The 24,793-nt window shown below is 40.1% G+C and overlaps 2 protein-coding genes across 3 annotated transcripts; one reads left to right on the top strand and one right to left on the bottom strand.

The window, feature by feature from the left end:
* The first annotated feature begins 6,174 nt into the window (after positions 1 to 6,174).
* Positions 6,175 to 17,730, top strand: dgcr8 (DGCR8 microprocessor complex subunit). Its single transcript, XM_085367032.1, has 13 exons — positions 6,175 to 7,089; positions 7,864 to 8,026; positions 9,112 to 9,254; positions 9,809 to 10,148; positions 10,258 to 10,455; positions 10,569 to 10,670; positions 11,087 to 11,185; positions 12,058 to 12,140; positions 12,344 to 12,444; positions 13,075 to 13,181; positions 14,398 to 14,525; positions 15,231 to 15,344; positions 15,566 to 17,730. Exons 1-13 carry the CDS (start codon positions 6,403 to 6,405, stop codon positions 15,647 to 15,649), a joined length of 2,349 nt encoding a protein of 782 aa, XP_085223158.1. The 5' UTR covers positions 6,175 to 6,402; the 3' UTR covers positions 15,650 to 17,730.
* A 143-nt stretch (positions 17,731 to 17,873) lies between these two features.
* On the bottom strand, positions 17,874 to 22,252 carry trmt2a (tRNA methyltransferase 2A). 2 transcript variants are annotated; one of them, XM_085367786.1, is made up of 12 exons: positions 22,197 to 22,252; positions 21,203 to 21,830; positions 20,989 to 21,097; positions 20,562 to 20,743; positions 20,232 to 20,346; positions 20,031 to 20,146; positions 19,800 to 19,911; positions 18,955 to 19,077; positions 18,750 to 18,825; positions 18,494 to 18,610; positions 18,314 to 18,410; positions 17,874 to 18,229 (listed from the first exon to the last, which is right to left on the bottom strand). In XM_085367786.1, the coding sequence occupies exons 2-12, from the start codon at positions 21,814 to 21,816 to the stop codon at positions 18,082 to 18,084; spliced, it is 1,809 nt and encodes a 602-aa protein (XP_085223912.1). In that variant the 5' UTR covers positions 21,817 to 21,830; positions 22,197 to 22,252; the 3' UTR covers positions 17,874 to 18,081. The 2 variants fall into 2 exon arrangements, with proteins under 2 accessions (XP_085223912.1, XP_085223913.1); XM_085367787.1 differs by having other exon boundaries at positions 22,207 to 22,251.
* Positions 22,253 to 24,793: the final 2,541 nt, after the last annotated feature.

The following is a 24,793-nucleotide window of genomic DNA, read 5'->3' on the forward strand; positions in this document are numbered from 1 at the left end:
TTGTGCCGTTCTCAGCGGCTTCAGTGACCCTCGAGCTCCCGGCTTGCTATCGAGCTGGTGGGTAGCAGATGCTCCGAAAACGTCGAAGCACTTTTGCAAACACGCGATATCTTGATGAACCGAGCAGATATTTGATGTTTACACAGCTACTTTCTCGCCTGAAAATATGTTAAAAGTTTATTTTGTGACCCAGAAAGATTACTAAGAGTAATTTTAAAACTTAGTAGCGGCCGCCATTATTGGAAACTGGAGTTCGAAAAACTGACTGTGGCTGACAAAATCACTCACAACTGAGCGCAAAACATTTTCATGAACTTTTAAACGTGGATGAAAGACGTTAAAACTCATCGGAATATGTCGTTGATGTTTTTTAATACGGTAAAACATGTGGTTAGTTAAAGCTGTTCAGTAACACAGTCGTGAAGGCTTGGAAAGTGACCTTGTGCTAGCAGTCCACTAACTGCCATTTGTGTAAAAATACGATACTATCATTACAGTGATGATTATTAATAAAATTTCGACGTATCATACTGTTTAAAACCTTTACTCAAAACCGATATACGTTATTGTTTAAACCGTGTCTTATATTTGAACAAATTAAGAAGTCTTACCTCTGACAAAATGGAGATGTCCACTCATGAAGCGCGTGTGTCCTGCACGTGGCACAAAGGATTATGGGCGGAAGTGTTCAATGATTAAAATGAAAATGCTTTCATCAGTTAAATCTATTAGATTTCTTAAATTTTTTTAGTACTCAAACATTTTTTTTAAAATCTACTCAACAAACCATTGCTGAATTTACCCCAAACAAAACTGTGTAAATTTAAATAACTGAACATCTCAAAATTGTTGAATTTTGCTTAGATTTGATTAAAACTACTCATACACGTTTTTACTGAGTAATAATTACTATTACTCTCCTATTAGATTCTAATTAACCCCAATCACAGTTTTTACAGTGTAGAAACTATCTACACCCTCACTTATCTTAACTGCACTACTGTATAGCTCTGTGTAAATAATCATTCTGTACATTCGATAATCTTTAATCCTACAACTGTTTACAACTTGCATAGTTCCCATTTCTGTATAGCTGTATATCCCAGATTCTGTAAAGTTATTTATTTCATATTCTGTATAGTTTTTCATATTTATATCCTGTTCATAGCCTGTACATAGCTTGTACTCACTACAGCCTGTACATACTTATAGTTATAGAATATTCACAACATACTTCATACCGTGTACATTATAACATACCATAATAGACCCATTTCTGTAATATACTCACATATCTATATTATTGCTAATATATATTGTAATATATCTATATCACTAAAGCACTTCTGGATGGATGCAAACTGCATTTCGTTGCCCTGTACCTGTGCATGTGCAATGACAATAAAGTTGAATTCTATTCTAATTTTATTCTACCTGTGATAAATGTCAGCATGCTTCAGCCACCCTTCTACATATGTTCTGGGTTTGTTCAGTGCATCATCAGTTCTGGCAAGTAATCTTCTCTACTCTTTCTAAAGTTTTAGGAGAGCCATTTGAGCCATGTCCCTTTGTTGGACTAGTTGGTACTGTCCCACAGGGTAGGCATCTGAACACAAATAAAGTTGAAAACGATAGCCTTTTATACTCTGTTAGCCAGGAGACAGGTGCTGTTGCATTGGAAAGACTCCTCACCCCTTTCATGTTCACATTGGATCATAGAGGTTATGCAGTATTTTAAACAGGAAAAGATAAGATGCTCCCTCAAAGGATCTACGTCCAGCTTCTACACTACCTGGCAACCATCTCTGACATTTACTGACAAATGGAAAGATGGATAGTTGCCTCTGTACAATTTGTGGAAATGTCTATAAATGTCAATTTTCCATCACACTGCCTAATTTGACCCCCCCCCCCCCCCCCCCCTTCCTTTGGCAGACAGGAGAGTGGGGTTTCAGTTTATAAGCAGTATGCTATTGTTGTGATTATATGATTTCTTTCAATGAAAAGACCTTGATTAAAAAACGTTACAAATATTTTCATAAATGTTCTAAAAAAACAACAACAGGTTTTTACAAGGTTTGGAGCTAAATGTGGAAAAATGTTGCTGTTAATGTTTCAGTTTACAAACCGCGCCCCATAGTACTCTGTATAGAGTGTTTGTAGATGTCAACATATTGTTTGGATGATGAAGTAAAATACTTTTTTTAACTTCCAAAATATTACATGTGCCTTTATAGCTCTTGTAATTCATATATACTGAGAAATACTGAACTTTTACTTTTCTCAGGATATGCCCATCATTTGTTTTAGGTGGGTGATGCTTGAATATAAAGGTTTTTCCAAATATATTTATTTCCACTGAAAGGAATGAGAGTGCTGGAGATGTTGTTACAACTAGAAAGTGCATTTTCTGAAGAAACTGCAGTGTGAATGCTTGAATCTGAATGTATGGACTGAAATGAATTAATTGCTGAATTTTGAGTTAAAAATTTTGAATGAGATAAAAAAAATAAAAAAAAACAACCTGAATTTAACCTGAAAACAACAGTGCTGAACTGCTAAAAGCTGAAGGTTACACAGAAGAAGAAGTTGGAAAAAAGCTGAAAATGTTTTAATTGTAAATTAGAAAAACCTAAGAAATGAGAAAAGAACATTTAGAGTCAGAAAACATCTGAAAGAATATTAAAAGGTCATATTCTTTGAATCACTGAATGACTAAAATGTGATCCCTCCACTTGGACCCACACAGTTTAAAAAGTTTACATCTCTGAGATTTGAAAGACAAGATGTTGGAAAAAGAACAACGATGGCGACGTTTTGAGGGTAAAATGATGGCTTTAACACTGTGGACACAGCAGCAGTTGAAAGAGAAGTGTTTAAGATGAATTTTGGCAGAGTGGCAGAGAGAGCTCGTTAAGCAGGCAGGTGTGAGCCTGGTTGCTATAGTGACCGCACCCAATGGCTCCATACACACGTACACAGACATGCGCCTCACTTTTGCTGCTTAAAATGAACAGAAAAGTCAGGCCGAAACAAATCGTTCCCAAATGAAAAGTAAAAGTCGTATTGACAAAATTCTTTCACTGTGAGCGACAGCAATGTCTAGTCTACCAAATTCTCAGTTTTCATGTCTGTGGAGTTTATTATATGGACGTGGTGACAGTGGAAAGACACCATGCTCTTCTGATTTTCAAACGAACCTTCTGAGCCATTTTAACATTAGAGTCTATGGAAGAGTTGGAGGGAGGAGGCTGTGCATTGGTGACATTTATGAAAGAACTGTAACACCTAGGACAATAGTAAACACATTGGATGAAAGAGGACAGCCATGGCTACGTTTTGAGGGTAAAATCATACCTGTAGAGCAAACGCTGTGGACACAGCAGCAGTTTTAAAAAAGATTTTAAGATAAATTTTTTTGCTCCTCTCACTCTAGCAGTTGAGCTGTCTCACTCTAGCCCCAACATTCCGTCCCATACACACCCATTATAAACTCTGAAACGGCTGAAAAAACATCATGAAACTTAAACTGGAACTGAAGAAAAAGTATAATAGATATTGAAAAGATAAATACAAGTTGAATAGTTGAATGTCTTGTCTTCGTTTTAAAGTTTGAATGGTGGCTCTATGTCAATGTATGTGGAAGTAGTAAGAGTTTAAAAATGAGTAAGTTGAATGAGAATTTGAAGGGTCTCCCCATTGAAATACATGGGAAATTTTTGTTGAATAAAGTTGAATAAAATTAAAAATATAAATGTTAAAAATGAGAAAAATAGAAGCAGTCATGTCCAAAATAATAGGAATCTAACGGTGTTTGAATGGTTTTTCTAAGTTGAACGGTTTTGAAGGAGTAGGATTACAAAAAACGTACGGAATAGATAAAATATAATAATAATAAAGACTAGAAAGTGCATTTTCTGAAGAAACTGCAGTGTGAATGCTTGAATCTGAATGTATGCACTGAAATGAAATAATTACTGAATTTAAGTTAAAAATTTTGAATGAGATAAAAAAAAAAAAACCCGAATTTAACCTGAAAACAAAAGTGCTGAACTGCTAAAAGCTGAAGGTTACACAGAAGAAGAAGTTGGAAAAAAGCTGAAAATGTTTTAATTGTAAATTAGAAAAACCTAAGAAATGAGAAAAGAACATTTAGAGTCAGAAAACATCTGAATGAATATTAAAAGTTCATATTCTTTGAATCACTGAATGACTCAAATGTGATCCCTCCACTTTGATCCACACAGTTTAAAAAGTTTAAATGCCTGAGCTTTGAAAGATACGGTGTTGGAAAGAGAACAATAATGGCGACAATTTGAGGGTAAAATGATGGCTGTAACACTGTGGACACAGCAGCAGTTGAAAGAGAAGTGCTTAAGATGAATCTTGGCACAGTGGCAGGCAGAGCTCGTTAAGCAGGCAGGTGTGAGCCTGGTTGCTATAGTGACCGCACCCAATGGCTCCATACACACGTACACAGACATGCGCCTCACTTTTGCTGCTTAAAATGAACAGAAAAGTCAGGCCGAAACAAATCGTTCCCAAATGAAAAGTAAAAGTCGTATTGACAAAATTCTTTCACCGTGAGTGACAGCAGCTTCTAGTCTACTGAATTCTCAGTTTTCATGCCTGTGGAGTTTATTATATGGACGTGGTGACAGTGGAAAGACACCATGCTCTTCTGATTTTCAAACGAACCTTCTGAGCCATTTTAACATTAGGGTCTATGGAAGAGTTGGAGGGAGGAGGCTGTGCATTGGTGACATTTATGAAAGAACCATAACACCTAGGACAATAGTAAACACATTGGATGAAAGAGGACAGCGATGGCTACGTTTTGAGGGTAAAATCATACCTGTAGAGCAAATGCTGCGGACACAGCAGCAGTTTTAAAAAAGATTTTAAGATTAATTTTTTTGCTCCTCTCACTCTAGCAGTTGAGCTGCCTCACTCTAGCCCCAACATTCCGTCCCATACACACCCATTATAAACTCTGAAACGGGTGAAAAAACATCATGAAACTTAAACTGGAACTGAAGAAAAAGTATAATAGATATTGAAAAGATAAATACAAGTTGAATAGTTGAATGTCTTGTCTTCGTTTTAAAGTTTGAATGGTGGCTCTATGTGAACGTATGTTGAAGTAGTAAGAGTTTAAAAATGAGTAAGTTGAATGAGAATTTGAAGGGTCTCCCCATTGAAATACATGGGAAATTTTTGTTGAATAAAGTTGAATAAAATTAAAAATATAAATGTTAAAAATGAGAAAAATAGAAGCAATGTTGTCCAAAATAATAGGAATCTAACGATGTTTGAATGGTTTTTCTAAGTTGAACGGTTTTGAAGGAGTAGGCTTTCAAAAAACGTACGGAATAGATAATAATAAAATAGAATAATAATAATAAAGATTAGAAGAACAATACTGTGAATGCTTTTCAAGCATTCACACTAATTAGAAGAACAATACTGTGAATGCTTTTCAAGCATTCACACTAATTACTGTTGGTTTCATTCGAATTTGGACCGTGTCCCCTGCTTTAGGGGAAAGCACGAAGCATTGCCATGTTGCTGATAGGCCACGAGGTGTGACGCTGTCGTGTTGATTGGCCGAATAATGGCGGTTGAAGAATGCAGTGATTGGCCATGTGAACATCCGGTTCTGAAAAAGCCGGTAGAGGAAGGCGGGGCATGAGTTTGGGAGCCGCGGCTAGGATTTTCTTCAAGATGGCGGCGCGACGAGAATTGTGTTAATTTAGAAAGGTAGATAGTTGCCCAAGAGGAGATACCCGTGTCATATTTATCAGTGAGTACGCCTGTATCCCAAATATCTGGCTGTTTTATGGGTTGCTGACCTTTGCGGGTTCGCTCGGTGAGCTGTAGCTCAGCTCATTAGCATTGATGCTAACCTTAGCAGGGGCCCACTGTGAAGCTTCGGGCTGAACAGATGCGCTAAAGAGTGGTTGTTCCCCATTTTATTCAAATGTATAGTTTGCATACAACATATTCAAATTCAAAGCCAAAACACGTCTATTTGTCGAAGCTATTTTTACGTTAAATATCGTATTGTAATAGTAATAAAGTTGTGCTTTCTGACATTATTCTCACTGGTCCCTTTTTTCTAGCTTCCACAAGATCGCAGTGGAGGATGATCAGTGCCTAGATCCCATATTAAGCTGAATGCATTGTGATTTCCAATAATTGAGACAGTGATTCTGAAAGCTGTCTACATTAATGAAAAGAACAATGTAGTCAGCTTAGCATATTCACCTCTGGTACGTGGCCTATGCAGGGATGTGCTTCTGCATGCATTCTGTGTTTAGATAAGAAGATAGCCTCTCACTAAGTAAAGAATTTAAAATTAAAATTTCAGTCTATTTAAGTTAGCTATATATTTATAAGGAAATGGAGATAGATGATGTTCTACCCCCTCTCCCCTTGGAGCCACCTGATGATTTTGGCCTAGATGAGGGAAGAGCACCTCCACCACCTCCCCTGCAAACGTCCAGTGACGCAGAGGTAATGGACGTTAGCTCTGGTGGTGATGGATACACATACACCCCAGGGGACGGGGAAACCAAGACACAGCAGCCCCTCAGCAGGGGCTCACTGACTTTCTGTAGTCATCTCTCAGATGAGGCCAGTCCCGCCCCACCGTGCCCCAGAACAGCCCGCCATGCTCCCCCGGTCACCAAGTTTCTGCCAGATCTCAAGCTGCTCAGAGATGTTAAGATTAGTGTGAGCTTCACTGAAAGCAGTAATAGCAAAGAGAGGAAGGTTTTATATACAGGTGAGAGGCAGGAGGCAGGGAGCGAGGATGGCTTAGAAAGTCTCAATGGTGAGTTGCACGACATGGCTAGTGAGCAGGAGGTAGCCGAGGTGACTGGTGGAGCAGCAAATGCTGCAGGCAGAAAGTCAGAGGACACAGAGGTAGATCTAGAGAATAAGGTTGAGTTTGCTGTCCTGGATGAGTTGGATGACCTCTACGAGAACTTCCTGGAGCCCGACGATGGAGAGCATGGAGGCTTTAAGTCTGACGTCATAGTTCAGCAGGAACAGGCATATGACGAAGTCACGGCTTATTCTTATGAGGTATGACTGGACTTTTATTTGCAGTATCCCCTTTTAGTGACAACTTTGCACTGAGTTTGTCCTTCGTTGTGAAATACATAATAATGCAGGACTAATGCAGACCACAAACACTACAGTCACTGCAAGTACAGTACACTTCTTAATGTCATATTTCATCACTCTTCTGCATCAAGCTTTTATTTATAAAAACAGGACCAAATGTTTAAGTAAATGTTTGATAACCAATGTTTTTTTGTTTTGTTTTAAATCACTGAAAATGTGAAGTGTGAAGCTGGAAGAGGTCAGTGTTTTAATTTTTACCTTCAATAGCGGAGTCTGCATTTGACCCAAAAGATCTTCATATGATTTTCTAGTAGGAGAAGTTACTGTCAGACGGATGAATTCTGGTGAGATCCTTAGAGAATCCATTTTGACAGGCTTTAAGCTCACTGTGGTTGGTCGGACCAGCTGGTACTTTTGAGGAAATATTGGCCAGTAAAATCACAGCTGTGGAGCTTTGGTCATTTTTTAACGTGCCTGCCCTTTTCCTATTTTCAAGGTAATTTTTTTTTTTTTTTTTTGAAACCTGGCTAGTTAACAGAGGGGCATATCCTCTCTTTCTAAACTCATAATTGCTTTTATGCACCATTTTGCAGCTGTAATGTTTTTTTCTATATTTCTACAGAGTTACACACACACAAACACACAGTCTGAGAAAAGACTACAAAGAATTCAGTACTCTCTAGAACTGCCCAACAATCATCATCTGCTGGCCTTAACCCTTCACTCTTCTAGGAGGAATTTGACAATGATGTCGACGCTCTGTTGGAGGAGGGCATGCCAGTCCCAAAGAAGATGCGCCCGGCAGAGGATAAATATGGTGGGGACAGTGATCATCAGTCAGATGGTGAAGGAGGTGTTCAACCCATGATGACCAAAATTAAGACTGTCCTGAAGAGTGAGTTGGGGAGGGGCCTGTAGTCTGAAGTATACTGCAAATACTGTCTTGTATGTGCCACATATTTGTCTTATTAGTTACTTTTGTTTTTTTGTTTAAATAAACCATCTGAAATTGTAGGAAATTTATTTTATCTTTTGTATATTATATTTTTGTGTGTGACCTATGGAAATAACCTGCTCTCCTTTGAGACACTGCTTGGTAGATGTGCTCTCTATAAATACACTAGACAACTAAGAAGTCCTCTGAAAGGATCACACAGTCTAACAGCACATGGTCATTGCTGTCTTTGAGTGTTGTTGTTGCATTACACAGAATGACCTACTAAACAAGTCTGGTCTGAAATCCTAAAAGACAAAGCAGAAATATTTTCCAAATTCCTTAAAGTTCCTTCAGAAATCATTGTTTGAAGTTTCTAATTTCAACTTCAGAACCGTGTCTCACTTTTTCTTTTACCAAACTTTAAATTAATGTGGTTGCATTGGTCGCATTTTAAAGGCAAATTAATGAAAAGACTTCACCTTCCCAGCTAAGAAGCATTTAGGCCTGTTAATGATGGTTTTGATGTAATGAATAGCAAATAGTCTCTCAGTCTTCACCCCATACCCATGAGCTGAACATGATTCGGTCTCAAAGTTAAAAAGCAATGTCTTTTTCACAGGGGACAAACTCCCATAGATTTTTAGCAAGGTGCTTATTTACAACAAGGTGACCTAAAGTGTAATGATTGCTGCTAAGAGTGAGAGGGATATCATGCACCTACACTGAGACTGTAAAGAACTTTTCTTTTCAAAGTAGCAAAATATTTACAGAAAAATAAATTCTTCTAATTTGCCTTGAATATCTGACAAAAACCTCACACGTGTTAAAGTCTTAGTAATGGTTGCTGTTCTGGCTTTTTTGATTTGTTTTGGATTATATTTACATGGAAAATGAAGCAAATGAATAAAAATGCCTTCGACGTTTTTTGAATGAATGATTATTACAACTCCTAGAAATGTCAGTATTTAGTATTACTAATGAGGTATACCACAAAGTGTACTATGTAGTACTTATATTTACATTTGCATTTTCTTATGTACTAGGTCGGGGACGTCCGCCCACCGAGCCTCTCCCTGATGGATGGATAATGACATTCCATAATTCAGGCATTCCAGTCTACCTGCACAGAGAGACCAGAGTGGTCACTTGGTCCAGACCGTACTTCCTTGGCACTGGAAGCATTAGGGTAAGAACGGCATAAATTTCACAACTGTTTCTGTTTATGAAACTGGTGGAATAAAATTTAGCTTTGCTTACATTAAACGTCTGCCTGTGTCAACACTCTAAACAGATTAGTGACAGATTTTGCTTCTGCTCTCAGTTTGGACTAAAGTAGTCTGCCACCAAAAGCCTAAACTCTGCACTGTTCCTCGTCTGTTTGTTCCTGATTAATCTGAGTTAATTCACATAATACAAAAGTAACAACATTTGATGTGGTGTTATTTTTGTTGTTCAAGTTAGTGTGAAATTAGTGATTTAAAGGGCTTGGGAACCCTGCCAATACTGACAGTGTTTGAGGAAACAAAGGCTCAAATGTTTTTGCCTAAAGAAAACCATAACGACACTGTTTTCCCCAAAACGCATATCGGCACTGGATGAGCTACATCTTGAACATTTTACAGCTGGGTAAACATCACTTTGAGAGATTTTACCTTATTTATTTAAAGCCTATGGACACTTTCCAGGTCATTTTAAAATTAGTCTCAAACTTACAGCACTGTTAACATATTGTTCAAACAGAAACACGACCCACCTGTAAGCAGCATCCCCTGCCTACACTACAAGAAAATGAAGGAACAGGAGGAAAGGGAGCTGAATGGGGAAGTGGTGCCTGATGCAGAGGAGTCTGTTGTCAAGCCTGCTGAGGAGGCCAACGGGGGAGAGCAAGTAGGCACATCAGATGCTACAGCTGAGGACCAGGATGTCATGCCACCCTCCAGTCTCCCTGGTGAAGGTCGGGATGGAGAAGGTACCACTGACAACAGCATCCAAAATAAAGAGTCTCTTCCCTGTGACTCTGCACAAGGAGCCTTAGGGCAGGTCAAGGCCAAAGTGGAGGTGTGCAAGGATGAGTCCATCGGTAAATAGCTTCCCACACTAGCAGTGACTTTTGAAATGTTCTTTTGTTTGTTTGCTTGTGTTTTGCTACAGTAAAAGACATCATCTGACATCTTGAAACTTCCTTGCAGAACTTGAAGAATTTCGCCTGTACCTGGAGAAATGCTTTGACTTTGAACAAGTGACTGTCAAGAAGTTTCGCACCTGGGCTGAGCGAAGACAGTTCAACAGAGACATGAAGAGGAAACAGGCAGAGTCGGAAAGACCTATCCTGCCTGCCAACCAGAAGCTCATCACACTGTCAGTCCAGGACGCTCCTACTAAGAAAGGTGCCAGTACCTGTGATTCATACTGTGTACATTTCATACAGTTTGGGTGTAGATATTAAACATATCCTGTTAAGTTTTTGTTTGTTGATGCAATGAATTGTTTGTTTCCACAGAATTTGTTATAAATCCTAATGGAAAGTCTGAAGTCTGCATCTTACATGAATATATGCAGCGTATCCTCAAGGTTCGCCCTGTTTACAACTTTTTTGATTGTGGTAAGTTCCTCTTTCTTAAGCGGCCAAAGGTAATACAGTAATTTACAACGGTGTACTACGAAGCAATATTAGCAGGTTAGCTACCTATGTCAGTAGCTCTCTTTTTACCTTATCTTAAATAGACACAACAACTGAGCTGTAACCTGGTGTTGGATCTGGAGCAAAAACACCGGGTTAACATATAAAACTGCTATTAAGCAATGTGAAAGCCCGATATATGATCTCTGATTTGGTTTTATCAAGCAGCTAATGCACAGACAGTCAAATTCATAGTACGCTATTACTTCTTCCACTCATTTTCTATCAGGATTTTTTGTGCATAAACTAGTAAAAGTGTTTTTGTTTTTTTGTGTTTTGCCTGTTTTTGATGTTGACCTTTTTGGAATATCCATTTTAATTTGCCATTCTTTCCACAGAGAACCCAAGTGAACCCTTTGGAGCGTCAGTCATTATAGATGGAGTCACATACGGCACAGGGACTGCAAGCAGTAAAAAACTTGCCAAGAATAAAGCTGGTAATTCTTCTTCTTTACAATATTGGACATTTGATCATGTGGTTGATATTGGTCACAGCTTAATATATAAAAAAATTATGGTGTTGTATTAGAGGTTGTCCTTTGGAGTTGGTATAAATTAAAAAAAAAAAATCAGCATAATGACCTTAAAAAACATGTCAAGCCCCTTTTTCATTAGTACCTACATCACGTAGCCACGACTTGACTCCAATTCACTGGTTTTCCATTGCAAATGAGCGCCACCTAATGTGTGTTTTCGTTGTTATAGCAATACATCGCATGTTATTAGAATGCACCACAAACGCTACAACAAAGGTGGACGTTGAGGCAAGAATATACCCGCTGCTCGCTCTGTTGCTTTCCGTCAGACTCGGGGGACCCCGGCGTTGTTCTTTGTGGTCCTGTCATTCGTTGCCGGGTTTTTTAAAAATGATGGTTTTGATTTTCGTGAATGAGAGAGGCTCTCATCACTCATCAAGTGACGCAATTGACCAGCCAATCAGTGGCAGTGGAGTCTGACGACATCACATTTTAGTACCTGCTCAGACCCGGCCGAGAAGGTACTAAAAAAGTACGTGGTACCAGGTAATATGACCTAATGGAAAACCCTGAAAATGTGGTGAGTCGATTCGAGTAGGTACTGATAGTAAAGGGGCTTTAGTTGGATGTCACTGAATAGCTTGGATGTATCTGCTTTGTGAGAGAGAGGTCTTCTGAAAAGTCAAGGGGTTACACTTTCTTACACACTGCAGCTCCAAGAACAATCTCTTTGTTGCACCTCCCCACAATGGAGCAAGATAACAGTACACTGTATTACATGTGGTAAATATTTGCACATTCACCTGCTGTAAAATCTCACTGGGTGTTTGCAGCTCGAGCAACACTGGAAATCCTCATACCTGACTTTGTGAAGCAGACCTCGGAGGAGAAACCCGTCGAAGGCGATGAACTGGAGGTACTTTTTCGTTTTTTGACATTTTTTTCTGTGTGTATTTCTTTTTTTGTCTTTTTTTTTTTGTTGTTTACTCTTGAAGCAAAGCTAAATCCTGATTCTGAAGCCAAGATTTTCATATAATACTTCCTTCAAATGTAAAACACATCTTTTTAGAGTTGAAGATGACACAGCAGTGGTGACATTCAGTGCATTCTCTCCTGCAGTATTTTAATCATATCAGTATAGAAGATTCAAGAGTATATGAGCTGACCAACAAAGCAGGACTACTATCGCCATATCAGATTCTTCATGAGTGCCTTAAAAGGTAAAGTAGATTTGAGTATTTATTAATATTGTTAAACTGTTATTGTTAAAGCGATGTGTGTGTCCTTTTTTCTTCTGTCTCTCTCTCTCAGGCCTCTTTATGTCACCTGTTGTGGGATTTATACTACGACTGCGTCCATATTGTTAATAGAGCAGCTCTGCATGATTAACTTTTCAAAATGATCCTTACTGTCTTTTACTGGCCTTATTGCAGTCTTTGATTTCACCCTCTATTTGAAACAAGCTGTTAGAGTCCCTCCTCACCATCTTTCTTCTGACTGACTGCTCCTTGTACATGGATTGAAACAACTGATTGGCTGTGTGCCCGAGATGCCAGTGTTCAGGATATCATCCAGAAACATAAGTGGGAAAATCAGTTTGAAATGGATCATTTGGCTTATTTGTACAGACACTGGTTTTATTATCGGTAACTGTTTAATATAAGCCTTTATCACATATATATGACAGAAAACAAGGAAAAGCATATAACTGAAATGATAAGGTGGAGCTGCTCGTCATCAAGATGAGAGAATGAAGTTCACAGCTGCTGATTGGACATTTGGGTGTCTGTGCAAAACGCAGACAGATTTCAAATATCCATGTGAAAACAAATGTTTGTTCCTTACTGCAGAAACCACGGGATGGGGGACACCAGCATTAAATTTGAGGTGATCCCGGGGAAGAACCAGAAGAGTGAATATGTGATGACATGTGGGAAACATACTGTGCGTGGCTGGTGTAAGTAGACCCTAATCTTTGCATTTCTATCTGGCGAGAGCATAGCTGGGTGTTATTTATAGATAAGTTCAAAGCAGCTGTCAGAATTGCTTTGTAAATGAAGTCCATATTATTACAATTATTTTCCTTTTATTTAGTTTTTTTAGTGGACCTGTTTTGCTAATGTAACGCAGACACTAAAGCTGATGTGCCAGAATGTCATGCTAAAGAGAATGATTCTTTTAAATACAAGGGGGCGAGCAAGCGAGTCAGACACCAAGCGCACAAAGATGAAGCAGGTCTGATCGGAAGCAGTTTATTACCAGGCCAGGGAGCATAAAAAAACCTACAGAATAAAATGTTGTCTATATAGTAAAACAATTCTAAAACCCATAAAAATACAATTTTCTACATCCACTAAAATCCCCTGATGTAATCATGCCACATGTTCATTATGGGTCCACCAGCAGGCCAGGAATTCTTTCTCCAGAGCGGAGTCCACAACAGTCTAGTCTCCAACAGACAAGGAGGAGCCTCCTATCCTCCTCCTATCCCTTCACTAGGCCCATCGCATCCCAGCCCAGCTTGCGTTCTGCACCGGAGTCCATCATGCAATGCCACCACGGCTCCCCTCGCATCAGCGCCCTGTAAAATAACAAATAGGGGCCAGAACAATCGTCCCAGAAGTGTCCCTGGCTTATAGCCATGGCGTCCCTCTCCCAACCCGGCTGCATCTGGCGAACAAGTGGAGACACTACTCACAAATGCAGGAGGTATACTTCTGCCCTGCTGCTAATCACACGCGTTTGTCTCCCACTGTCGCCGTTCCTTGCTGTCAGGACTGCGCCGCCACGTCTCCTGATTAGGTGTTGCACCCCACGGTCAGGCAGCGGGTCCCTCTTTTCACCTGGCCTGCTCATATCTGGGGCCTCTGTCCTCCCAGGGCTCAGCTAGCCTGCTTTTAAAAGGTCTTTACACAGCACCTCTGGAGACACCCATACCTCAGCGGGTGATCCCTATCAACTAATTTATCCCATTTTCAGCCATTCCACAGTGGATTAAAACAATGTCAAATAACACACTAAAAACATGCAATACAAACAGAATAAAATCATGCAAATAAAAACACTAAAAATCAGAATAAAACCAATATAAGTGATAAATACAAATTTTCACTGTGACACTAACATGTGAGTTTCAGTGACAGGTTATTTGTATTTGTCATCTTTGTAACTAGGCAAGAACAAGAGGGTTGGCAAACAGCTAGCATCTCAGAAGATCTTGCAGATGCTACATCCTCACGTCAAGAACTGGGGCTCACTGCTGCGCATGTACGGCAGAGAGAGCAATAAGATGGTCAAGAAGGTAAGGACTGACAGCTGCTGTAAAGTCTTAAGAGAAAGCATTGAAGATGAAGAAAATTGTTTTGGTCTCTAATATAGTTCCTGTGGGTTTTAAGTGTCTTTAGATAAGAAGATACCGTTTTCCACAGAGTCGCAATCTCCAGCTTTAACTCAGCATTGTGCATCATAGTTTTTGTGACCGATACAGAGGGCGCCTGTTCAAGTACACTGATAAACAGTGGATGCTCTACTGAATTGGAGCAAGTGGCAGTCAATCTTTTTCAAACCACAGTTCATTTTGGGTCTGAAAACAGGATGAAGAGCAAGAAGATGCCGTTTTAAGATGCTGCTTTCTATTAATTTATTTAGGAACTGGGTGTCTATGACAGGAAAAAAGATGTGAGTGGGTCAGTGCTGGAACATTTGAAGTGTCCAGCTAAATAAAGCTGGATCCTTTGGGCTTACGACTGTAATTAACAAAGTCACTACTATGCATAATAAAATAAATGAGCTTATGTGATGACAAAGCTCTGCTCCTAGAGTGTTGGTCAACAGCGGATGGGCTGCTACGTCATTGATTTTGGGTTTTAAACCAATGACTGGGATGTAGAATTGAACCAGTTTTCTGCACATATTGAAATGGTACTGCCATGTGTTGATGAGCTGAATAGCGTGTTATCATGAAGTGTCATGTGCTATGTCGTTATAAAATGATCTTACTTCTCAGGAGAGCTCCGACAAGAGCGTGATCGAGCTCCAGCAGTATGCCAAAAAGAACAAGCCAAACCTTCATATCTTGAACAAACTGCAAGAAGAGATGATTAAATTGGCTGCACAGAGGGTAGGAATGGTTCTTACTGGGATTTTAGTTCTAAAAAAAAAAGAAAGGGGGGGGGGGTAATGTTTAGCTTTATTTTTTTGTAAATAAAAAAGACAAAACAAAGGAGTGTAACTTCCAGTCTTTGGTTGGCCAGACTGCATGTACACTACCCAAAATCTTGTACTTGAGAATAATTGTTTTTGTTATCTTGCTTGTTGTACTTTAATTATTTTCTCTACCAGGAGGAAACGAGGAAGAAACCCAAGATGACCATAATGGAATCTGCCCAGCCGGGGAGTGAACCCCTCTGCACTGTCGACGTTTAAATCTCAAATCACTGATGAACCACAGCACTGAAAACCAGTCACTGTCAGACATCACACACATGCACACCCCACCATCCACCACTTAATTATGCATCACTGAGATCTAAATGGCAATATAGTAAAGGGTTGACCAGGCTGATATTACTGCTTACTTCCTTCACTTGTTTTAATTGGTTAAGCTGGTAGAAGTAAGTGTTGGACTGAACAGACTGTAGAGCGAATATCGTCTACCTCTCTAGATGCATCCTAATTACAGCAGTAGGAGAACCCCCCTCCCCCCCAGTGTCCAGAGAAGTGACCATTACTTGATAAGATGAACCACATCAAAATAGATTTGCATGCCTCTTAAAGTGGAGAAAGCCACTGCACACACTGGTTTTATTTTTGAAGGCTTGTTTTCACCAGTCATGAGCGCATAGTACCAGCAGCTGATAGTTTTCTCTGTGCTAAAAGTATTTGAAAGGGACTACTAATACTTGTATTTATACCGTTCATTTAATTGGAAGCAAAGTTCCTATTTTATTTGTTATTTTAATGGTAGGTGTTATGGATGTGGTGAGTGATGATTACAGCTGTGTGCGGTCTTGTTTGTCCCCAGAATTGACAGATGCTGTCTTTGGTTTGCACGTTGGCAACATGCGGTGTGAAGTGCTCACTGTTGTTACACACTCGTGTCCTGTCAGATGTTTTTGTTGACTGTTGCTTTTATTCCTGGAATAATTCCTAGTGGAATATTTGGGCTGACTTTTTCTTGAGGGTCTTGCCTTTTTCATTTGTTTCAGTAAAAGACATAAGCTAGAGCCCACCTGATGTCTTCATCGCTGATACCAGTACAGATTGTTTTATGGAATACGAAACTTCAGTGATGTCAGTCGATATTCTTAACAAAAATGCATGTTTGTTAAATACGACTGTATTAAAAAGGGACTCCTTCATTTAATAAGTAATGAATTTCACCGACTACTAACCCAGCTGTGAAGCTGGAGGTACTGTTTGGAAAAAAACTGTGACACCATCTCTGAATGATACCAAGCTACTACTTCTAAATTATCTTTAGTATAAAAGGGCACGCACATGTGCCCATACAAATATCTGACATTAGGCCTAAGCCGGTGAAGGTCAGGTTCTACAAGAGCTTCCTGCTACATGGTGACACTGCAGTATACCCCAAGCACAGGGACACAGTACTGTAACATGTTGGGGATCATTTCACTTATGCGCTTAGTTCGCACTTGGATTTTTATTCATATGCTAATGCCATGCACAGTTGCTAACCACAAAGCGCATTTCAGTTGCTTTTCATTTATATTCTTATTTTAAAAAAATCATGTTGGTTACATGTTGCCTTAGTTAATCCATTTCATGAAGGGCTCAAGAGTATATATTGTACATTGGACCTAAAACACCCTTCAGCAGGAAGTGGAAAGACCAATCTCTATTTACTTGATAAAGAATTTAAGATAGTGTTTTCAGTTAAAAATGGCCAAGAAACGTCTCAAGAAAATATGCCTACAACTCATCCAGATTTGTAGGATTCACCTGAATGGACTATTTTGTGTACGTTTGCCATAAATTGTTTTTTTTTTCTTTCAAGGCAAACTTGTAAAATTTAGTTGGCACTGATGTAAACAACAGCGATAAAGTCATTCAGTCCAACAAGCTGATGAAACTGTGTATACCAAAGCTTATAGTCTTATGCATTTTATAGAAAACTCAATGTTGCTGTGAACTGAAGAGAATATGGACTAACAGGAAAATGCATAGACCCGTCACTTGCTGGAACAAAATGGAAACTGCTGTGCACTCAAGTATTTGCCCCGCGGTTTTTCTACAAGAGGACACATCTGTTTACCCAAGGCTCCTGTGATAGTACAGATCACTTTACGAATGTGCTTTCCCTTTGTGTATGTGTTTTCATGCAAAGCCCATAAGTGTCGGGGGAGGGGGGGATACTGCTTCCATGCGTTGCTGTTAAGTTGTACCAATGACTTGTTTGAAGTGTTGCTGCCTAGATTATGAAGTATGTATTGCAACCTGAGCTCCATGACTTTGGTGATATTTGTTATGCAAAATAAAAATGTCTTGACTAATAGCTACAAGAGCTTTTGTTTATTCAGTGATTGAAGGATCAAAACTAAAAAGGGGGAAGTGAGCTGAGGTGGTAATTTATTGGTTAAGCTTTTACTGTTTGGAATAACAGAAAACACAGTATTAGTTTGAAAATTAAACTTTAGGTCAAAGCTAACAAAGGTTCATGCAAAAAGACACTACAGTTATCGCTCACTGTGAAAACTGGGATTTAACTTGTGTTACTTTTTGGCTTTACAAATATGTAAATGACAATGTTAATTCTTCAGAGTACTGTGTGGATACATTTATAGAGGAGGAAGCCCAATTTGCCAATCAAACTGCACAGAGACCCATTTCTCCAGCTATAAAACTGAGTCTTCGCTGTAGTCCACTCTCTCCAGCAGCAGAATCATCTCAACATGCATGGTTTGAGGGAACAGATCCACAGCTATGGATCGCACTGGACGGAATGGGGCTCCATGAACTCTGTTTGATGGAGCTCTGCACAGACTGAAGGAAAAAACAATTCCACAGTTGGAGTCACATTTTAATTTTTTTTATTTTGGCTTATTTTCTACTACAAAATTCACTTACTCAATGAAGTTGGTCATTGCTGCCTTGGCATTACATGATACATAAACCAGCCTCTTTAAATGCTCTGCTCTCCTGATTGCGAGTATCACCTTTGAGTCTAAGGAAACAAAGAAAAAATAATCATCTCTTACTACAACCATCTTAACCTGAGTAGATCTTTTGATCATAACGTGCACTCACGTAGGCCTGCTCGTGGTGGATCTACGATAGCAGTCGCACTGGATGAAACGACAGCATTGAGGATGTTGGGGAACACATCCTCAGCTTTTCCACAGTGAAACTCAACATTACTGAGACCTTAAAAACACAAAAAATAAGAGAGGGATGCAGCATGCATACAATTACTAAAGTTAATCACATCAATACCACAACTTATGCGCTTTACCCAAACTAAATGCTACAAAAAGATAAAAGTGATGATGTTTGTGGTGCCTACCATTCAGCTTTGCATTAACTTTGGCGTCCTCCACTGCTTCCTGGCACATCTCAATCCCTATCACCTTTTTCACCCTCTAGATATAAAAGTGGGTGGCAAAAAAAGGCAACATGAAACCGAGTCAGTGTGCATTTGTCCTGCTTCATGACTAATGAGAAAATGCACACAACACCTATACATTGACAAAAAAAAAAAAAACCATTACCTTAGCCAAAGAGATGCCAATGGTTCCTGTCCCGCAGCACACATCCAGTACTATGCTGTCCTGATCCAGCTGGGCCAATTCCCCCACAGCAGAGTACAGCACCTCTGCAGCTCCTGTATTCACCTAGCACACAGAAACAGATTGTTAATGGAGGCTGAGCACCTGATGTTAAAGCTGGCAAACACAACTGGGACCATCGTCTACCATACCCGAGTGTCCTAGCCACAGATTAATAACAAAACAAACAAACATAAGATGAATGTATTAAATTCACAGTCACTCCAGCCTTGTGGGATATTTTTGAGTTAAGCCCTGTATTTGGAGAGGTTTCCACATTTTAGGAATGCCTGCAAAAAAAAGGTAAAGCATGGTGAAGTACAGTGATCTACTTCTGTTTGTTAGGCTCTGTGATGAGCCTTAGAAGAGCCTAGCTAGGGGGTGGGGAACTCCAGGCCACGAGGGCCTGTCTCCTGCAGGTTTTAGATCTCACCCTGGGTCAACACACCTGAATCAAATGATTAGTTCATTACCAGGCCTCTGGAGAACTACAAGACATGTTGTGGAGGTCATTTAGCCACTTGAATCAGCTGTGTTGGATCAAGGACACATCTAAAACCTGCAGGACACCGGCCCTCGAGGCCAAGAGTTGCCCACCCCTGGCCAGAGGAGTACCATTTCACCCCATCTGCAGAAGGATAACATGGTGAGATCAGAACTTCAGAAAAGGATTACCATGCCTGCGATAACATGTGTTCACTCATCCTCACAGAAAGAAATCCTGAAATATTCTAGTTGCAAACCAGACCTCATAACTTCCACAACATGCAGCTTCTGCTCTTCCTCACCTGGAAGAATGAATGCGGAGAAATCCTGAATTTCAAACCAAGCATTTCTTCTTGAATGCAGGTCTCTCCAACCACCAGCTCACAGGGGAGATCCTCTGGGTTTGGAGATTTCCTTAACAGGCAAAAAAAAAATACAAGAAGTTACATGAATAGTCAGAGTATTATTAAGATGACATTCAGTCATTAAATTCATACAGATTATGACTTACTGAGCATGTAGTTTAGTTTTACCTTTGGCCCTCTCTAACAAAGTACAGAGAGGTCACGCCGCTGTCTTTCCCCTCTCCTTCTGTGAAGTACTCCTTCATGGAGTTCTTTAAAGCACCAAGTTCCTCTTCTTCAAGTTTCTAAGAGTCATTAAACAAATGAAGCGAATCAAAAGGGAGACCTTTAACAGCATGGGGCGCTAGTTCAGTTTCAACATTTCATCACCTGTGGGTTGAAGAACACCATGGCCATGGCATGTTTGGTCCTTGTAGTACGTACAGTCAGCTGCTTCCAGTGTCCTTCATATGTCTCTGGGCTGTACACAGAGTATGGAGTTGTTCTGTTTGCAAAAATCACAGCCAGACTGAGCGATTAGTCACTTTTAGACAACTTGCTTTGTTTTTTTCCACTTATTTGTATCATATTTCTCAAATAACATGACATGTACATTATGAATTTGATCTTTTTTTATTTAGGTTCAACTACTTTTTCCAAGCAGCTTTAGTTCCCCAAACTAAACTGTTCCTAGATCCTCACGAGCACACATAATAATACCTGATGAACTTTTGAAACTCGCTGACCATCTTCTTGGCCTCTGGCGGCACGTGGCACGTGTCAGCCGGCCCCACCACAGCACAGGACCCTCCCTTGTATTTCCCCAGGCGGAAACCGATGGTTTTATCCTCGCCATCTGCACCCACCGATATGAGGAACTCGCACTTGTTTCTGTACTCTGTCTGTCACGATCGGAAACCGGGTCAGAAGGATGAATATTAAATTATATACAATATTTAGAGACATGAAAACAGCCGAGAGATCGTGAAACAGAATAAACTTATGTACGTCATTTTCCATCTCTAATTAGTTACTTTTTATTTTGTGCTTTGCCTTTTTTCCATCCTGTTTTTTTTTTTTTTTTTTTTAACTGTTGCATAACCACCTGCCTTTTATGGACAGATAAAAGCAACTATTCAAAGTATACCTGTGTAGGAGACGGTCGGAGGGCTTCCAGAGGACAACACATGTTGTTGTATTTCCCTTTCTGTGCAAACAGCCACGGCACCATGGCTTTGTTGGTGCTGCCGATCTCTCTGAAAGAAAACAAAGGTTTAACTTGTACGGACATGTCAGCAAGTCCCATAAAAAGTACAACATGACCTATAAATAACCCCAAATCTGTATTATATTACACTTACTTGGCCAGCTTCTGCAGAACCACCACCACCTCCTGTTCCTTCCTCTTCAGCTGCTCGTCATAAGAGATGTTCCACAGAGGTGTCACGACGTTGGCGATCTGGACACTGAGCGGCTCCTCATCCTCGTCCCCATCATCTGTTCGTTTGCATGGGGGCACGCTCTCCCCCTCATTCTCCTTCCTCTTTCTCAAGATGGGGTCTGCCTTGGGTTTGGCCAGCTTGACACTAAGCACCTGGCCCTTCCACTGCATGCCATGCACCATCTTCATGGCCTTGTCGCGCTCCTCCTCGTTCTTGAAGGTGACGAAAGCAAACGTCTGCCTGCCAAACAGCTTGATTTTGTGCGGGTTGAGGCCATGCTTGGCCAAGAACTTCTTCAGGTCATTGAAGCCTATGAACCTGGGCAGATTCCTGATCTCCACTTTGTAGATCTCCGACGTGAACAGGTCCTCTTTGATGTAGCGGTACACGCCGGGGTCAGGAGCCCCCTGGCTTTCTCCTTCAGCCTGAACATCAGGCTTGGCAACATCATTTTTGGAGAGGTCATCAGGCTTCTCCTCCAGGGAGAGCGAGGCTGGAGTGATGGCCGCTGGGCTGCTGCTGATATCTGCCATCACTGTGCTGATTCCTAAAGCACCAAACAATAAGTAGGCCTATCAGGAGCTCGCATTCACGGAGTTAAAACGTGAAAAAAGTCTCATACTCTACTCTCAAGCCTGGTTTAGGGTATTGTGCAACTTTCAAATAACTGCTACAATTAATGTGTCACCGTGACTATGTAAAACAATGCTGTTACTCTACATAACAGTACATGCACTTACTGCTTTTCAGTAATTATGTTTTGGTTATATGGCAAACTGAAAGACTTGATGTTAGCTCGAGCAGGAAGTTACATTCTTTGCAGTTTCAGAGGAACGACGTCGGTATCTTAACGGAACACTTTGTGTAGTGCGCTGTTTTTGACTAGCGGTAACATTCCACGAGAGCTCCTTACCTTCCCGTACCTCTGTATTTACTTTCTGCTCCACTTCTATTGAGCAGGCGACGCCATGTTGATTCAAGCACGTGCAGCTTGAACTATGAACTTTGTTAAAGTGACAGGCATCCCAGCGGCTTTAACTTTGTGTACCTTGGTCACTTTCATAGATAGGAGGGTTAAGAAAAGCTTTGCACATCACTGTCTACACATTGGTTTACGTCCTTAAGGTGTTGTGTTACTGGTGTTACTTCATACTTCATGTTGTGCAGGGAGGGGGATCAGATGTCCCTCCCTGCACAACATGAAGTATGAAGTAACACCAGTAACACAACACCTTAAGGACCTTAAGGAGGGGGACTGCACAGCATTTTTATGCTTTCCCCCCTCTCCCACATCTTGAACCAATGTCCCACATTTTACAGGCTCTGCAGGACATCCACCTTTCTAAACACTGGATTTTCCTTAGTACATATTTAGGTCATGCTTTTATCATGAACAAATATATCATTCTGTGCAATATAGTGGAAAATACCACAAAGCAGATGACAGATATACTGAGAAATAGAGTTATTTTTCAGTTTCACATAAGAGAAAAAATGGTGTGAAGCCACACAGTATATTTGGCTAAAGATTCATAAATTGTCAGCTAGTGCTCCAAAAAGACCTATGGATACATCCTTACTCAAACCTATAGACTGTTACCAGACAGAATCGCAGCTGAAATAACAAGGGAGAGTGAAAGCTTCCCTTTATTCTTATGGTGTTTACCTAGCAAGAGTTGAAAAGTCCGACATGCGGCTTATTGTGATCTGGTCACCCTGTGTGCATGTCTGGTATGGCTACTCAGCAGCCATACATTACAGGGAATGAAAAAATCTTTTCAATTTGTTATTGTTGCAATTGCATTCTCTTAATAAAACCCAGTATCTACAGTGCAGGCTCTCCTACCAGGCACGTGCAGAAGGGGGGGGGGGGGGCTAGAGGGGCTTGGGCACCCGCCCCTTTCCTGATGGGTGCCCGAAGTGCCCTTTTGTTGAGGCAACTTTTTTTTTTTTTTTAAATTTTCTTTGTGTGTGTGCGTGCGGAGTCCTGTCTGTGCCCCTCAACAATAATATTTAACTATTAATCACAGTTTTGCCAAATAAAAGGATCTGGCTTGCATCAGTCACATGATCACATTTAACCAATGATCGCCCTTGACGGCAGAACGCGCTGGTTAGGAGCTGGGAACGAGCTCACAAAGAGCACACGCATTTTTTGTAGTCCGGAGCTGTAGGAGAAACACAAGTTAACTCAGAGACACAGACTGATGCGACAAAACCAGTAAGTAGGTGCACAGCGTACACTGTAGTGTGTAGCACACAGGAGTATTAGCTTATTACGTACACGTTGGTAAGTTGTCTTGTTGCAACTGACGAACTGAAACAAACGAGCGTGCTGTGTGTGCAACAGCGCGACAAACATTACCTGTCCTTTTATTAACTGCACAAGTAGTGCTGGTCACAGCTGCTGGCTACCTGTGTAAGGCTGTCATGGGTCTGTAGCTCTGTCACCGTTTTAGGGAACATATTTAGTTTTAAAGTAAGTTTCCGGGCTTTTCCTGCCTTTCTGGAGGGATTATATTTCACTAAAAACGATCTAATATGCATGTCCACATAATTGTGCATTATTATAATTATAATATATTAAAAAACACACGCTGTATTTTAAAGAACATACATTAAGAAGCAGATTATATTAGATTTATATTTTAAATAAGACAAAAGTTGGATTTTACAGCAGTAAAATGATTGTATCTCTACAGTTTAAACATGTAATAAGCTTTGCCCTGCACAGAGTGGATAGTGAAACAAATGGAATCATCATAAATACATTATTTCATATTTATTACTTCCCCCTCCTCATTGCTTTATTATTGTAGCTCTAGTAATAAATATGTAAGGATTCTGGATCAGCACCATGATGCCCATAGTATATACAGTATTCTGAAGAAGGTCTAAAATGTCCCTGTGTGTGCGTGCATGTGTGTGTTTTATTTAGATGGATTTTTAAAAAAAATATTACTCATGATATAACATTGTGCAGACATGCCTGGTAAGGACATGAGGAGGAAACAGCAGGAGCTGTGTGAGGCTACTAAAAGCAGGGCTATAACATTTTTCTGTCATCATTTTATTATAGATTAAGTGCAAGAGTTGTTAGGTGTGGATAATTAGATTATAGTTTATTGCAATAGCAAGTTGTGCCTTGTTCTCAGATGGACAGCAAGTGGAAAGTGATATATGAAAAGATGGGATGGAAGGAAGAAGAGAAGCAAAGAGTGATTCACAGGCAGAGCCTAATTTATTTCTCACAGTTTTTTGTTGCCTTATGGTTCCAAGCGCTGTCACCAATCTTTGCATTTTGTTATTATCTCATGATACTTGTTTAATTAATCAGCTACCATCTCTCCTGTGGACTTTTTAATGTCTACAGTCTCAGATCAACACAGCCCTGCCCTCCAGCACTATCCACAGCAACCCCTCAACAGCAACATTGTACCCATCAGGTAAAACATCGGCTACGTTTGCTTTGCCTTGTTGCCCATATTAGATTCTTGATGAATGTGTGTT

Source organism: Diplotaxodon limnothrissa, linkage group LG12, assembly GCF_057381915.1.
Source record: "Diplotaxodon limnothrissa isolate DT_005_m linkage group LG12, D_limnothrissa_male_GT1.1, whole genome shotgun sequence".
Taxonomy (NCBI): domain Eukaryota; kingdom Metazoa; phylum Chordata; class Actinopteri; order Cichliformes; family Cichlidae; genus Diplotaxodon; species Diplotaxodon limnothrissa.